We start from the raw sequence: 17,413 nt of genomic DNA, 5'->3' as shown, positions 1-17,413 counted from the left end.
GTTAGGAGGACAAATAAGGTCTGCCTTTATCTATTCCCCACTGGGTCAAAAGTCATGAAGGCTGTGAGCTTCCTTCTCCCACTGCTACACATGCCAGGTTTATTCCTCCTTTTAATTAAAAGGACATGGTGTCTTTTTGTGTAACATTGCAGTAATAGTTCAGGCATCATTAATAAGGTCTCCTGTTAGTCTTTCGACCTGGACGGGTTCCCTCCCACCTACACTACAGTGCAAACACCAATTGATAAATGTATATAAAATCACATTCTTCAATAACTAGTATAGATTATAAGCAAATAACATAGTGAATAACAGTAAAAATGTATAATTACTAACTAAAAATGCTTTACCAATGCATGCAGAAAGGAATTAATGTATGGATGCGACTGAATTGTGCGAGCCAGCCTAATACTCCACATTGTTCCAACAGTTCAAAAACATTTGAAAACACTTTGTGAATTTTAAGTCTCGCCTCTTCGTCTAATCATCAGGTAATTCTCTAATTTAGTACATCATTTCCTAAATCCCAAATGAAATAAGCATTTTATTGGATGGCCGATGACTAGTTGGCAGTTGCTGCCCATCTCCAATCCAGTGAACGGTCAGATTTATTGTCCCGTGAAATAGAGCTGCAAATGTTACATGAGTCAGCAATCTTATACACAGAAGGGGGTTGGAGGACTTTGAAGCAGGAAAGGGTATTTGACCACACATTGTCAGAGTGCTACTAGGACTCTGTTTTAGCCGTTTATGGCCTTCTGAATGTATCTATGTTTAGTTAGTTGGCTCGTTATTCAAGCTCTGTAAGGCTTATATAACAAGACAGGCAAAGCCAAGCGGCCTGACTTTCAAGCGCTAATGCATTCAAACTCATGCACACTGTTGCATTTGTTAATTCACAAAACAGCACCTGTTCTTGAAGCACCTTAAAGAGTTTCCAGCTTGATAGGTGCACTTCATAGTAAGTGTAGCCATATTGATACAGTTCAAAGAGTTATTATATCATGGCATAGCATATTCTGCTAATTATGAGTCAGTGAGATGACTCATAATTAGCAGAATATGCTATGCCTTAATATAATAACCCTTTAAACTGTATCAACGTGGTTCACAGTAAGCCATAACTTCAAATCTCAGAGACCCTGCTCTATAACACTAAAGGTAACTTGTTGGTTTATACATAGAGCAAGGAGCTCACCTTCTTTCAGGTAATGCATAATCTCATCAGGAAAGATGTTCTCAATGGAGTTGGGAAATTGGAGAATTTCTTATCATGCAAAACTTGCTTGTACTTCAAGCTTTTTCTAAATATCCCTCTTGAGTGAAACACGATTGCTTGAAGAGTCTGTCACAAATGGGCAATACTGTACGCTAATTCTAGATAACCTTTTTGATTCACTCACAAATTCTTTAATATTCTTTGCTATTGAGTAACGTACAAGTACTTGGTGCACCCTATGTGCAGAAGTCCTTTTAGCATCCCAAATTAAAACAAATACCACTGACCTCTCAATTTCAGGATACAACAGAATTATGAATAAAGCATTTGTACTAGAATATCTCTTTTTTTGGGAGGGGAACGGAGGAGTGAAAAAGGAATCAACTATGATTTTCAGCATAGTAGATCCTAGAGAGGAAATGGTTTCAACACACAAATTTCCATATGGACTTTAGCTAGCTATTGACTTTTGGTTTCTTTCAGAAGAAATAAATGCAGCAATGATGAGTTACGATGGTAATAGTTATTATCAAATCTGTGAGTGCATCTCTTGCATGTTCTGGAAGAGGCAGGTAAATACACTAATATTTATAGTTACTAGTGCATTTTTTCTGTATATCAGACAACTCTACAAATTTCCGAAGCTGCATGTAGATGCTAAATGTGCATTTCAGAAATGCACACATTCTACAGGGTAATTGTGGAAAAATCTTGTCATTCCAAGGAATTAAGATGATACAAATGTATACGCCCTATGGACATCAAGTGACAACAACAACTTAGTTTATGTCAGTGTTCTTCCTAATTCAAAAGAAAGTGCATCATTAGCTATACATTGAACAATCAATATAATGTCATATGAAAATAACTATCACTGTAAGGATTGTTTGGAAAACGATAAGAAGGGACAGAAGAACTAAGAATTGATACACAAAAAGCGGTTGCATATCGACTTATAGGTCAGTTGCCAAAATACCCATTCGGAGAGGGTCACGACCCAGCCTTCCTCATAGGTGGGTGAGAAATTGTGATGCACTCTGATTGGAGGCCATCTGTGGCCTTCTAGGGACAGCACGCCAATATATCTGTGATCAGCTCTAAAGAAATTAATGTGTTTTTTCTAATTCATACCCTCTTCCTTAAAGGAAACTGGACTGTGTTTAAAAAGAAACATTTCCTTAAAAAAAAAAAAAAAAAGTTAGTTTGAAAACTTGCAATTGTCCCATGGGCCACTGTTTACTGTGTACTAAACTTTTTTTTAACAATTACAAAGGTGATGGGGTCTGAAACGGGAGCCCTTCCTTTTATCAAAGAGGTACCAACTCCTTTGAGGTGTTGTTAACATTTCATTAGATTGTTATCGAATTGCAGCGCCAAACCATTACTACATTGTGTCCCAAATTACAATTTGAAATTAGTGGCCTAAACACACTCCTTCATTTCGGTATCCATTTCTAAACCCATTTTCTAATTTATTAAACTTTACCAAGTAGCAAAAATGGGGTTAGTAAATACCAAAAACGCATTTTGTGACCGTCCAATTTTGTGAATCACAAGGACTGCGAACACACATTGGCTTAGCTCATCTGGCCCCATGTTCCTAATTCTCTTTACAGAAATTGGATGGAATGAATGAAGGGTGACTGGAAGAAGGAAAGATAGAAGGCAGGAAAGAAAATAAGTAAGGAAAAATGGAGAGAGGGTAGAGTCAAAGTGAGGAGATAACAAGGGATGTAATGAGGAAATGTGGAATGAATGAAGGAATACAACACACTGACTTCAAAGGTTTTATGTCTACAGCTCCTGTCTGTGTCTTTAGTGCCCTGGGATGTGCCAAGTGCTCACCTGTGTGTATCCTCAAGTGAACCTTTAAGTGGTGTGAAGTCCTAAATGTTTTCCCGCAGTAGGGGCAGTCTTTCATGGCAGAACCCAGGTTTCTATCCCGTAACAAAGCAGGCTGCTGGACTCCTAACGGTCTTCCTGCATCGTCTCCAAGGTCTGCAATACAGAAAGGTTCCCACATGATTTCAGCACATCAGCACTGGCTCTCACAAAAAAATTTTTTGCACAAACACAAGGTTCATCTTGTCAACATTACATCTGCCTAGTTTATTTTTGTAATCTGACAGGATTATAAAAACTGAATCCACGCTCTTGGTGTTTTTTTCAATGGTTACATCTTTCTTATCATTACTTTTGCAGCATATGGTTCCTTAATAGAAAAATGAATTATACAGAAATGAAACAGCTGTATCAGCAGCTGCCTTAATTTCAACTTTTTGCATCTCATTCAAATATTTTTCAGAAGTTAGAAGTGTTGATGGTCTAAATTTATGTACAGTTTGTATGTTTGGCAATCTATACATATAAAAGTAACCATATATGTATGTAGATTTAAATTATATATAGATTATTTATATTTTGTCATTAGGAAACACATAGGTAAGGACTTTTAATGGATAGTATTTGCATGTACCTTTCTCAACTATGAACCATTACTTCCTAAATATGACAGGCATGAAACTTTTACACATACAAGCCTTTGTAAAGACTAACCTGACCACTTGCATAGGGCGTGGCGTGAGGAGAAGGGGTCATGCTTTTTTCCCGTTCAACAATATTTTCTTATTTGGAGCAAAAAAGAATTAGCATATGATAGCCAAATGTAACTGGCAGCTGCCACATATAGCATAAAAGTGCCATTTGGCAAATTTATATGAAGCAGATTTCTTAGCTCAGTGCCTTTATAATACATTTTGTTGACTTTGCATTAGCTATAGTCATAAAATAATCTAATTTCTCCAAGCATGCAATTTAATTTAATTCACTTCAATGTACTTGTTGTTAACTGTGTCCTAACAGCTTGATCCGGATTCAGTGTACTACAAAGTCTTATTGCAAACTTGCAACATTTTGGGTGGACATGTCCAAAATGCTATACTTGTGCAGTGTTTCTATGCAGAGACAATATTCATTTTATCATCCATTCCTCCATCAGGGAATGCCTGCAACTTTCATTATTAAATATTTTGACAATGTACTCAATTTTCAGTACCATCCAATGTATCAAAGACATTTAGGGAATATTCAGATATAATATGCTTCTTTTTGTTTTCATCCCAGAAGTCATATGAGGGTTATGGAATTTGACTTAAGAGTGCTAGTACCTAGAAGTAATTTACTTATGTATTTTAAGATTAGGGAAGTTTTCCTTAGGTCACTGAAAGTCATTGTGAGTGTTTGAGGAAACATGATGAGGAAGGAGGAAAGGGAAGAAAGGATATGGAGGGAAGAGAGTGGGGAAACAAAATATAAGGCGGGGCATAAAATGCATATTATAATGGAGGTGCATGCACTTTTAATTTCCTTTACTACTTCCATCTTGGCTCAGTTCTTTAACCAATGAAGAGTAATCCATTCTCTTTTTAAGAGTCTACATATCAATACACACTGGATCATCTGCCAATAAGTAACATTTAATTTTAGAAAAAAATTGTAGTTTGTCTCTGCAATATTGAACTTCGGAAGGAATGAACTTTAGAACTGCAAAATGAATTTAGCAAGACCAACAGATGAACTCCAAACCAGAATTATAAGAGGCTGGGTGGACTAGTAATTACATCAATATTTTGGAAACCATAGGCTTCTTTTTGAATCCTATTTGTACATTCAATATTTGCATGCACAATCGATTAGAATTTGATTGAAACAAAATATTAGAATTTTGATACAGTAATATATATTGGAATTTCGAAAGAAAAATGTTAAAAGGGCAACTATAAGGTTGTATTTCTGCTGATCATTATGCCTGTTCATTAAAGGATAGCAAAGATTTGTCAAGGGAAGGGGACAAACAGTTAGCCTCCTTTTTTGCATCATAATATCGAATTTTATGCTGAATAGTACGCAAACACTAAGTTATTTGCAGTAAACATGATGATAACATTCTAAATGGAAAAATAAAAGTTGAGAAAATTCAAAGTTCAAGTGTCTTGCGTTGTTATATTCAACTGCCTTGTTATCACAAAGATTTCAGTCCAGAATTTGTGTGTTGAACTTGCAATCAGCATGTTGCACTTGCAATCAGCGTGTTGCACTTGCAATTTGCGTGTTGCACTTGCAATCAGCCGCAATGCCAAGTCAAGATCTAATGTCTACTCCTAACATCACTAAGGTGTGTGAAGTGAATATGCTCAATGTTTGTTACTTAACCATGGTATTTCTCAGACTACCACCTGTGACATGAGTATCTAGTAATACCTACTGATTAATAATTAAATAATATGAAAACAAAAACAACATTGTCCATGATGAGAAGTGAGTGGTCTCACTGCACTGCTTGTCAAAACTATTGGTGGTTTTACCTGTCTGAGGCTGCCATACCCCTTATGGTGGACCCAGGCATGAAACATCAGTGGTGGTAGCTCTGTCCTAAACAGTCCACTGTTACTGCCACTGTGATCTGGAAGTGCTGTGGCAGATGAGCAAGGGTTTTTGCTAGCAGGGCCAGTTGAATCTGGCCTTTGGAACTGCGGCAGTTCAGAGGATGAGATAAGTCGCGTTTGGCAGGGTGGGAGCTCTGTTAATTTATGTCAAACCTTCCACTCCACCAAACTCTAAATGAGGCCCAGCTGTAATTGTAGGCTAAAATATATCAGTTGACAGTGCTTACATTGGTTGTAGCATGTATCTACAAAAAGGTTGATCTGGATGTTCTTAATTTATCAGCCTGCAAGTGTGGATCACACCACAGACCACAATTGTCCACTTTATGGTAAAAGATACAAGTTAGTACTTCAAGGGATGTCATGGGGATTTCAGTCGTGTATGCAAGACTAGGCTAGCGCTGGGCATTGTGATGAAATCTTGAAGCGTGTACTGACACCACAAACAAAAAGGCTGAGTAGCGCTTATTAGAGAGGTGCTCATTTAATTACTTTTCCAGTTCTAGGGGTGTTCAGAATGACTAACAGCATAGGGGCATTGTTACACTAGTTTTGAATGTTCATACTGGTAAAATCACTACAAAATGGAGACTTTTGGTATGCCAGGAGCAATTTGTTTGGATACTTGCCAAACATATTCACATGCTTTTTCACTACTGTAATAGATTTTCGCAAACATAACATTGTACCTGAAATGCAGGCATTTGGAAAGGCCACTGACGATCAAAGAGTATGATTGTAGGTGTATTTTCTTGACTGCATTTACAGTGTTATTGGTAAACTTGACCATCTCTAAGGCAGGCAAGGTAAAGAGGACCCACAAAGAGAAGTCTGTGCTAGATGATGCCTGCCATATGCATACCTCTTTGAAATGACACCCATGCTCCCCTGTTTTTTGGCTAGGTGTGATCTATACAAATGCCACATACACACATATGTATGGCGCCTATTCTGCCATCCTTTGCATATGTGACCTCTGGCACTTGGCCCCAGACAGTATACATCCTTCTCCATTCTCTCCTATTTTTCTTCATTGTTCCACTGCTTTGTACTCTTTGTGCAACATATCAAACAGACAGCAGCTCTTAAGGTACTGGATGGTCTACTGTTGGGTTCTAATTCAGGGGACACATGCCTCTTGTTGCTTTAAGTCTCCCATGGTTGCACAGGGGTACAATGCATATCATGGCAGTGGAGATCATTTTGGAGGGCTTGTTATGAGTGTTTTTCATATATCCTTATGGGGTGCACTCATTGCTTCCAGGTGGGTCACTCAAGATCCTTCTCTGCAGGTGTCCTGTTTATTTCTCAAGGGTCAGAACTGTCCCTGGTTCTTTATAATTGGTTTTCCAAGCTACTTGTGACATCAGATGGAAGGCTGCTTGATCTCTCTTCATTAGATTATCAACAACACCCACTTAAATCTATAGTTGTCATCGGAGTTTCACATTCACCTCCTGAATAACTGCACTCCAAGATGAGGTTTGGATGCAAAATGTGTCGTTTAACTAGCCAAGACACAGTATTTACCAGTCTTCTCAGGGATATGTAACTGGTTCTCTGTTTTAGTCAAAGATCACTGTAGGAAATTGGGTTATTAGTAGGTGGAGGTATGTACCTAAAGCTAGCAATAATACCACAATCACTAATAAGGATCAGTAAAGTCTCAATAAATTAATCTTTGCTCAACCCTAGTAGCTTGGCAGATGAGCAGCCAGGCAGGTTAGGTAGGCTAGTTGACCAGCCGGGACTACGGGAGACCACAGCAGGTTTCTAACGGGTCACTCATCTACACCAAAGTGGGACTACAGATGATACCCCTCCTGAGCCTCGAATCTCTGCCTAGCACCTAAATCTAGTCTTTTTATTGCCAGAGTGTCTGTGAATGTGCCGGCACTACTGCCACACACCTTAGTGTGTGTGTAGGCACTTCACCATTTCACGTGGTGTTTCCACTTTTGCCACTCACATTTTCACTCACCCGGTCCTGAAGAAAGCCCACTTTATCTACCTTTTGGGCTGAAACATGTAGACCATGTTATCTAGCCAACTAGGAGTAATAATACCTCTCTAGTAGTTGCATCACATATTTTTAACCATAACCTGAGCCGCCATTAATAAATTCTACAGGCAAGGATTCTCAGAGATATTTTTTAATTCACAACACCACACAAATCACACCACACCCTCTCCGCTGTAATCAGGCATTGTAGCACAACCGGGGGGCATTCGGCCACCTAGTTGGAACCCCAATGATGAAGCATGACACCAACTAGGTTGGTGTGTGTGTGTGTGAGGGGTCTTTTAAGAAAACCTAATGGTTTCATGTGCTTACCACTACAGTGATTATCACACATTTACTCAGTGGGTCCGTCCACATTGTTTAGTCTAGTATCGTATTGGGGACAAGGACGCACCCCTCCTTATCCCTTGCTCTCTCCTTGTTTTCTACCAAACATTTAATATCACCAACATAGTAAATAAGTAAAAGACGTGCCACAATAAAACTCCAACACCAATTTGTTATAATAGAGAATATGTTCACCTTTAAAATGACACCACAAAGACAAAGATCCAATGTAGGGAACTGGAGATAAGAATTTTTAAAGTGTAAATTAAAATTTGGGCATTCTAGCGCCAAAAAGCTTAAAGGGCAACTTGCAGCTTTCTGGTCACACTGTACCGGGATAAAGTCAAAGATTTAGGCCAACCGCTGTGGAGTTAGGGTCGGATAGGTTGAGCGGTAGGTCCTGGTCCATATTTACCTTCACACTTAATCTGTTTTTTAGCGCTTTGCTGTCATCGACTGACTTGTTGGCAGTCCCTTGGTCATCTTGGATCCAAAGTTCGATTCGGCGACGGCAGTCTGCTGCAGCGCAATGCCTTGATGGGTCTCTGGAGGTCTTTGTCCTTGACGTCGATGACTAGGAGCTCCAGAGCTTTCAGCGGGACAAACCAGTGCGAGCAGGCCGATTCTTGAGTCGACGATGGCTGCCTGACTCTCAACATCGAGCTGATCTTCTTCTGGAGCTTTTTACCAAAACTTTGCAAAAAGTTCCCAAACTTTCAGAACTTCTTCTGAGTGGTTTCTGTTGTGTTGAAAAGTGTCCAGCAGTACCAGCCAAGGGTTCAGAAGCTCTGGACTGCCTCTTGGGGTCTGGGACTCAATCTCCCACAATGCACCTGGTCAGTCCAGGGAAATGCAGCTGTATCTGGTCAGCTAGAGTAGTCCTCCCTTTGGAAGTTGCAGGTGGCTTCTTCCAGCGCCTTTCTACCTGTTGCTGCTCAGGGATTCCACTCCCTTTCCTTTAATCAGACCCAGTGCTTCTTTTATGGAGAATTGAGAGTGCAGCAGGTTCAGTCCTTCTGAATGCAAGCCTTCTATGGTTCATTCCCAGGGTCCAGCAGGACAAACCTTCTTCTTCCAATGTTTTAAGCAAGAATCAGAGGGGGCTCCTGCAGATCTCCCATATTTATTCCCCTTTCTGGACTGGCAAGGGGGACAAACATCAACCAATAGGGATATAGTTGCCTCCCTGTTCTCTGACCACTTCCTGTGAACTGTGGCATATTTTCTACCCAGAATGCACTCTTTTCCAAAACTCAAAGTGGAGAAATTACTTTTGGGGAGTGTGTGTCTGGCTAACCCAACCCACAGATGTGATTAACAATTCACTACCCTCCCCTTAGAGCCCCTCTCCTAATTTAATTAGCGGTGATCCCATCTGGCTTGTGATCAAGGAAGTGGGGGCTGGCCTGGGTCCTCTGACATCTATTCTCCTGCCTTTGAAGTTCAGCTTATCTCCCCAGCCCACTTCCTCTCCCTGGCTTCCCCAGGAAGCAACACACCTCTCACCAAATGGCTGTATTGTTTCAGCCACAGGCCTCTTCACACCTACTCAGGGAGCAGCTTGGCTCAGGCTGTCTAAGTCTGGCCAATCAGAAAAGTCTGCTACAGGGCTATCTAAGGTAACTTCAGGATAGAAGGTTCTGCAACTACTTTCCTGTAATAGTTATAATAAATCTGAGCTGGGCACATTATTGGATTTATTGTAACCATAATTTTGATACTTTGAATCAAATTGCTCGCTAACTCCAAACAAAAGTCAGACTTTAATAAGTTGAATACATCCTTCCCATGTTAGCCTACGGGGTTAGCAGCACTACAATGGAGGAACATGTCTTTGGCTGTTTTTCCCTAAAAGGGCATATAAAACATATATTATATTATCCCGGCTTTTTATAACAATGCACCTTACACTTGGGGCACCTTGGTCAAACCTTGGGAATAACTTATATATAATATAAAGGTAGTTTTGTACTTTGTAAGTACTTTTAATTACAAAGTTGAATTTGGGCATAGAATTATTTTAAAATGAGCCTGCAAGGCCGGTGTGGCTTTAAAATGACACCAGATACCACAGCAGTGCACTAAGGGTTCTCTAAACCTACATGCCCTACCATATACTAGGGACTTCCAGGTAGGCTGACTTGGCCAATTAGAATTAAACCAATTACCATATACCTTTTAAGGACAGAGCAGTGGCCTTAGGCCTAGTTAGCAGAGCCCAGGGCACTTTCAGAGTCAGTACCACCAGTATCACTCAAAAATGAGGGTGATCAGATCAAAAAAGGATGACTTTCCTACACGATGAAAGGTGATGGGTAACTAACCTTCTCTCTGGTAGTCTTCATCATCTAAGTGGGAAAACCTGGAAAGTCCATGTACATTGGCATGGCAAGTACCAGGTCTGTGTTCCACTGTAAAGTCCAACCCCTGTATGGAGATGGACCGAGCACTGGCACTGACCCTGGGCCTGGTTAGTACAGAACATGTCACTTTCAGAGTCAGTAATCACCAGTATCAGTAAAAAGAAATGGGGTGATAAGGCGAAAAGGATGACTTTCCTACAATAGCATTACACCCAGCGATGTGAAGCCAGCCAAGTCATACATGGCTAGACGCTTTATTTCCAGGCTTAAATAGCCAAGACAGTTCGGGGTTGGCAGTTTCTCCTAATACATATCAAAACCTTTCTGCATTCCACTAGGTAATGGACCATGTCACAAGTTTTGCCCTGTTGCATGTGGATGGAAAAATGCAGTGCTACATGGCCTCTCAAAAATACATTATTGCTTTTGTGGGGTGTCTTCAATTCTGCAGCAGTGTGAATTGTGAATGCCAGAAGACATGAGGGAATAACCTCAAGCTTGTGAACCTTGCATTTGTTACCACTTATATTTTGGTTTTAATTTAAATTGGGTTGCCTGGATTATAAAGATCTAGGGATAACATTTCCTGGCAAGCTTTTCTGAAACAGCCCTTTCCCGGTGTAACCTTGTCCCTTTCTTTCCCTTTTTCAGGACTAAAATCTTTCTTTTTAAAGTTACCTTTTCAGTCCAGAGTGCTAGAATAATATGGTACTTATTTTATTTGTGGGATTTTATTCTTTTATTTTCATTGCCATTGACATTATGATGACACTGATTAGGCTCTAGTAATCATCTAAGAGATAGAATAGAGGTGGCTAGCAAAGCGCAAATGTGAGGAAAGTAGAGTAAGCGAAATATGAGAGAAGAACGCTAGTGAAAGTGTATTGGAAATTAAGAAAAAAGGCGAATGAGGGGACAGACTTAAGGGAGATGGGAGCAGTAAATAGATGAAAATACAACAGGACCTAAGTCATGAATCAGAAAAGGTAAAGGGGACAAAGTGAAAGGGAGAGGGGGTGAAGGTGTATGGTAGAATGGTGAGGAGGTGAAAGGAGGAAAAGGGAGGGAGGAAAGGAGTGCATTTTTTTTAAATGGCTTTCTGTGAACGCAAATGAAGGGATGGAGATCTGCTGTCCCTTACAGACCTCCATCCCTCCCTCCTTCCACAGTCTAGGGCACTGAGTTGCAAACGTAATCCTGTCTCCTGCGTATTAATGAAGCAGTACTTTTTGCAACTCCTTGCTAATTGAGGTTTTGTTCTGCAACTCATTTGGACATATGTCACAACTAAAACTGATGTTGGGTCTCTAAGCAGTTTCTTTGCGAACAAAACATCAACTGCTTAGTGACCTAACCTTTGTACTCCGGGCCTATAAAAACATGTATGGTCAGATAATTTATTTATTTATGTAGTTATTTATTTATTTATTTTTAGAGTTTTGTATAGCGCAAACTTGACCTGAAAAGCACTTCACAGAACTGTTATTGAATCCATAAAATGAGTTGTAATAGATAGATAAATACTGACAATATGTAAACGGCGTAAACAGCATACATTAGGGTACGTTGATGATACACTTTGAAGATAAATAAGGTATATATATTACCTACTGGCAGTCGCCAGTAGGTAGTTATAGTTAGGACATAGTTTCCATAGGAAAAGCGTTTTTTCTTTCCCAATAACTTTGGTGCCGGTTGACGAATCTTCGTGACATTTTCAAAACTCGTGGGGCGCTCCGGTCAGCTCCTATCTTGAAAGTTTCGGAGTGATTCGGCAAGCGGGGGCCAAGAAAAAAGGGGGGTCCTAAAAACATGTTTTCTCCATGTTAATTCCCATAGGAAACTTTAGACACTACTACAGCCCGAACTGCTGAATGGAATTACACCAAATTTGGCAAAAAGGTAGCCCTTGGTTCAGAAAGAGACCTTTTTTTAAATGGAGTAAATTCGTTCAGTAGTTCATGAGAATTTAAAAAAATAGAGGTCAGAAAATCAATTTCCTATAGGAAAATTTAGACACGGTTACAGCTTGAACTGCTAAACGGAATTACACCAAATTTGGCAAAAAGGTAGCCCTTGGTTCAGAAAGAGACCTTTTCTTTTAAATGGTGTAAATCCGTTCAGTAGTTGCTGAGAAAATCAAAAAATAAAAGTTTCAATATATAGAGGCGTGGTGGATCCGCGCACCCTCCCGACCATGAGCTTTATTCTAATTGGCTGCCAACACTCCAAACCAGGAAGTGTTGGCAGCCATCTTGTGCCTCGGTAACCGAGGCACAAGAAAACAGAAAAACAAACACAAAAAACAAGAAAAGGGGGCAGGGTAGAAATACCCTGACCCCCTAGACTTGCTTAGGGGGTCCCACAAGGACCCCCAGGGCCCCAAAAAGCTTTTTTTTTTAAAAACATCGGCTGAATTCGCGCTGGGTCTCCTCAGACCCCACCCCCTCCCTTCACCACTGTGCAAACACGCCCTGTGGCGCATTTTAAGTTGGGGAATTAATTCCTCTTCAATCCTGAGGATCCCTGGGGGCCAACTAGCCCACCAGGTACCTCCAGTAAGCGCCACTGAGCTGCGTTGCAGAGAGGTGGCCCAGGCCACGCCCCTATTTACACCTCTCTGCAACGCAGCTCTGTGGTGCTTACTGGAGGTACCTGGTGGGCTAGTTGGACCCCAGGGACCCTCAGGATTCACGGAGACTTAGTCCCCCAAACTTACAACATGCCGGGGGAGCGTTTGCAGAGTGGTGGAGAAAGGGGGCATGGCCTTTGTCTACCTCTCACCAATCCCACTGCGTGGGGCTTACTGAAGGAAAAAGGTAGGCTAGTTGGCCCCTAAAAGACCCCCAGCAGTGAAGGGGACTTAAATTCCCATCCAAGAGCGTGTCAGGGAGCACGTTTGTAGAGTGGTGGGCAAAGTGGGCATGGCCTGGTACGAGTACTTTCCAGTGCTGCTGTGTGGGACTGACTGGAGGTAATAGTTTGGGAAGTTGGCCCCCAAGGATGTCCTTGGGGGCCAAATACCCCTCTTGTTACGTCCAGTAATTCCCACACAGTGGGATTGCTAAGACGTCTTCGGAGGCCATGGCCCCCTTTCTCTACCACTCTGCAAACGTGCATCATGGTAGACTAACGGATGGGGTATGAAGTCCAATTTAGTCCTGAGGGAGTTTGGGGCCAAAGAATCCCTCCTGGTACCTCCTGTAAGTCCTATGCAGCGGAATTCCTGAACGTTGGTTGGACGCCCAGCACCCTTTCTCCACCACTCTGCAAATGCGACTACTAGTTAAAGTAGCATATTTCTGCAGCTCTGACTTAGAGGTAGTTTTAATCCCCCTGCCCTATTATGTACCAGGGCCTTACAGAGGAGGTCATGCTAATCACAGGAGTACCCCAACGCATAGTGTTCCATAGTGTATGTAGGTGTTTTCACTGTATTCTAAGTGTTTTTTACCATTGCACTGGCTCTAGGCCTGGTTAGTCAGAGTCAGTTACCACCAGTACCCATCTGAAAAAGTTGTGGGCACAGGATGATTTTGCAACAAGGCTTCTTTCTGCTCATCTGTTGGTTCTTTCTGCACATGACTTGCTTCTTCCTGCAATTTTCTTCGTCTTTGTGGACTTCTGTTGATTCTTTCTGCATTTCTTTTGCTCCATTCTGTGCCTTTTTTCTTCTTTCTTCACATGTCCTACCTCTGTAGGCATAGTTAGAAACTAGCATTTAAAAAACCTTTGAAATTCACTTAAAAAACCATAGGTTTCAGGCCCGTTATAATTAGAAATTAGCATTTAAATAACCTTAGAAATTCACTGAAAAAACCATAGGTATTAGGCACGTTATAGTTAGAAATTAGCATTTAAAAAACCTTAAAAATTCACTGAAAAAATCATAGGTTTTAGGGAAAGTTATAGTTAGTTGGACATTTCACTCGTACAAAACCAGAGAAATTCCCCCATTATAGTTAGTTCAGCTAACTAATGCTCCCACAATACACTGCTGATGACGTCACATATTACATCACTCATGACATGGACAGTGACATCACTGATGACATCAATGATGACATCACTGATGACATCACTGATGACATCATCCAGTGAATATGTGTTTTTCTGAAAATTAAATATGTTTTATATATGTATATCTCAAGGTCTATGGAAAAATAAATGGGTATATAAGGGTCTAAATGGATGATTTTTTTAATGAAAAATTGATTGTGTAACTGACTGATTAAGTGTATCTTAGTGAATACATGGGTTAGTGAGTAATTTTTAAATATATAAATATCTGTATCAGTCTCTCACTTTGTGTATAAGTGGCTGCATGGGTTGGTGAGTAGCTACATGAGTGTCTATATAGGTTATTACTTCATTTTTCGAGTATCAGTATGAGTGTCTGAGTGTCTGTATGGTTCAGTGGGGGTATTACTTAGTGCATACATGCATGAATGAGTGAGTCACTATTTTTATGTGTTGAAGACAGTATGTGTGCAGAACTGAATGGGTGGATGAGTGTGTGTATGGGTGTGTTAGTGAGTGAATGACTGTCTCAATAGTGTCTTTATAAGTAACTACATATATTTTAAACTAGTATATGTGAGTATTGGTGTATATAAGTGAGTATATGTGAGAGTGAGAGATTGGAAGAGTTCCTGTATGAATAAGTATGTGTTTTTATAAGTGATTGTTCAAAAGAGTAAGTGTGTGTAAGTTCCTGTAGAAGTAAATGTGGTGGTGTGTGTATAACTGTATATGCAAGTAAATGGATGTTTGATTCTTTATTAGCGTGAGTGCCTATGTGTGTGAGTAACTCTATGGATGAGTGGCAGTGTGTAACAGATAGGTGTATGAGTATATATGATGAGTGAGTGCATGTATGAGTGACTATATAGGACTGTTGGTGAATGAGTGGATGTGTATGTAGATCTTAGAATTACTGAATAGGTTGTTGTAACTGGTATTGGTATGTCCATTGTTTTGAAAATTTTAGTTTCTATTTTTGTATGTGTGTATCAAAGATTATATTAGGGTGAGAGGAGGTCTGCCACTCTATCACAAGGATGATGTCATCAGTGATGTCATTTGAGATGTCATCAGTGATGTCATGAGTGATGTCACTGACCATGTCATGAGTGATGTAATATGTGGCGTCATCAGCAGTGCATTGCGGGTGCGCGAGTTATAGTTAGCTGAACTAACTATAACGGGGGAATATCTATGGCTTTGTATGAGTGAAATGTCCAGCTAACTATAAAGTCCCTGAAACCTACGGTTTTTTCAGTGAATTTCTAAGGTTTTTTAAATGCTAATTCCTAACTATAACGTGCCTGAAACCTATGGTTTTTTCAGTGAATTTCAAAGGTTTTTTAAATGCTAATTTCTAACTATGCCTACAGAGATAGGACATGTGAAGAAAGAAGAAAAAACGCACAGAAAGAAAAAAAAGAAATGCAGAAAGAAGCAACAGAAGTTCTCAAAGACGAAGAAAAGTGCAGGAAAAGGAAAACGTGCAGAAAGAGCAAACACAAGAGCAGAAAGAAGCCTTGTTGCAAAATCATCCGGTACCCTCAACTTTTTCAGACGGATACTGGTGGTAACTGAGTCTGACTAACCAGTCCTAGAGCCAGTGCTATGTTGAAAAACACTTAGAATACAGTGAAAACTCCTACATACACTAGGGAACACTATGTGTTGGGGTCCCCATGTGATTAGCATGACCTCCGCTGTAAGCCCCTAGTATATAATAGGGCAGGGGGATTAAAACTACCTCTTAAAACGCGCCACAGGGCGTGTTTGCACACGTCACCTCAGGCCCCGTCCCCTCCGTTCACCACTGTGCAAACACGCCATGTGGCCGTTTTAAGTTGGGCGATTAAGTCCCCTTGAATCCTGAGGGTCCCTAGGGTCCAACTAGCCCACTAGGTACCTCCAGTAAGCGCCACAGAGCTGCGTTGCAGAGAGGTGTAAAAAGGGGCACGGCCTAGTCCACCTCTCTGCAACGCAGCACAGTGGCGCTTACTGGAAGCACCTGGTGGGCTAGTTGGCCCCCAGGGTCCCTCAGGATTCAAGGGGAATGTGTTCCCCATCTGCAAACGCGCCAGGTACCTCCCCAACTTACAACTCACCACGGGGCGCGTTTGCACAATGGTGAAGGAAGGGGGCGTGGCCTGAGGTGACATGTGTGCAAACACGCCCTGTGGCGCATTTTAGGTTGGAGAATTAATTCCTCCTCAACCCTGAGGGTCCCTGGGGGCCAATTAGCCCACCAGGTACCTCCAGTATGCACCAGAGAGCTGCATTGCAGAGAGGTGTTCAGAGGCCACGCCCCTTTTTACAACACTCTGCAACGCAGCTCCTTGGCGCTTACTGGAGGTACCTGGTGGGCTAGTTGGCCCCCAGGGACCCTCAGGATTGAAGAGGAATGAATTCCTCAACGTAAAATGCACCACAGGGTGTGTTTGCAAACATGTGACCTCAGGCCCCGTGGCGCGTTTTAAGTTGGGGGATTAACTCCCCTTGAATCCTGAGGGCCCCTGGGGTGCAACTAGCCCACCAGCTACCTTCAGTAAGTGCCACAGAGCTGTGTTGCAGAGAGGTGTAAAAAGGGACGTGGCCTCAGAACACCTCTCTGCAACGCAGCCCCCTGGCACATACTGGAGGTTCCTGGTGGGCTAGTTGGCCCCCAGGGACACCCAGTATTCAAGGGGAATTTGTTCCCCATATGCAAACGCGGAGTGCTCCAAGGAGGGGTCGTGGCCTCCGGCACGATGCCGGTCTTTTATTTATTTATTTTTTTAAGAAGGGGGCTGTGTGGCCCCCTTCTTTTTCTAATTTATTGGCCCTGGGGACCCCATCCCCCAGGGCCTGCCCCCTAATTAAAAAAAAATTATAATAATAAATTTGGAAGGGGGCCGCGTGGCCCCTCTCCCGAGGCCTTAATCTGCCCCGGGGACCCCATCCCCCGGGGCATGGCCTTTTTTTAAAAAAAAAATCTTTCGCAGGGGGCTGCGTTGGTTGCCCCTCTCCTCAGGCCACT

At 41.5% G+C, this 17,413-nt stretch overlaps 1 protein-coding gene across 7 annotated transcripts in view; it reads right to left on the bottom strand.

Annotated features, from left to right (window-relative positions):
* ZNF536 (zinc finger protein 536) overlaps positions 1-17,413 on the bottom strand; it is a 1,078,439-nt gene that overhangs the window by 438,082 nt on the left and 622,944 nt on the right. For 6 of the 7 annotated variants that reach the window (XM_085640136.1, XM_085640135.1, XM_085640137.1 and 3 more), the window contains exon 4: positions 3,065-3,217. The exons of the other annotated variant lie outside the window; for it this stretch is intronic. In XM_085640136.1, coding sequence (XP_085496262.1) covers positions 3,065-3,217 — 153 coding nt within the window. The remainder of the gene's footprint in view (positions 1-3,064; positions 3,218-17,413) is intronic. 7 annotated transcript variants of the gene reach the window in all.

Source organism: Triturus cristatus, chromosome 12 (genome assembly GCF_964204655.1).
Source record: "Triturus cristatus chromosome 12, aTriCri1.1, whole genome shotgun sequence".
Classification (NCBI taxonomy): domain Eukaryota; kingdom Metazoa; phylum Chordata; class Amphibia; order Caudata; family Salamandridae; genus Triturus; species Triturus cristatus.
This window is presented reverse-complemented; position numbering and strand designations above follow the sequence as displayed.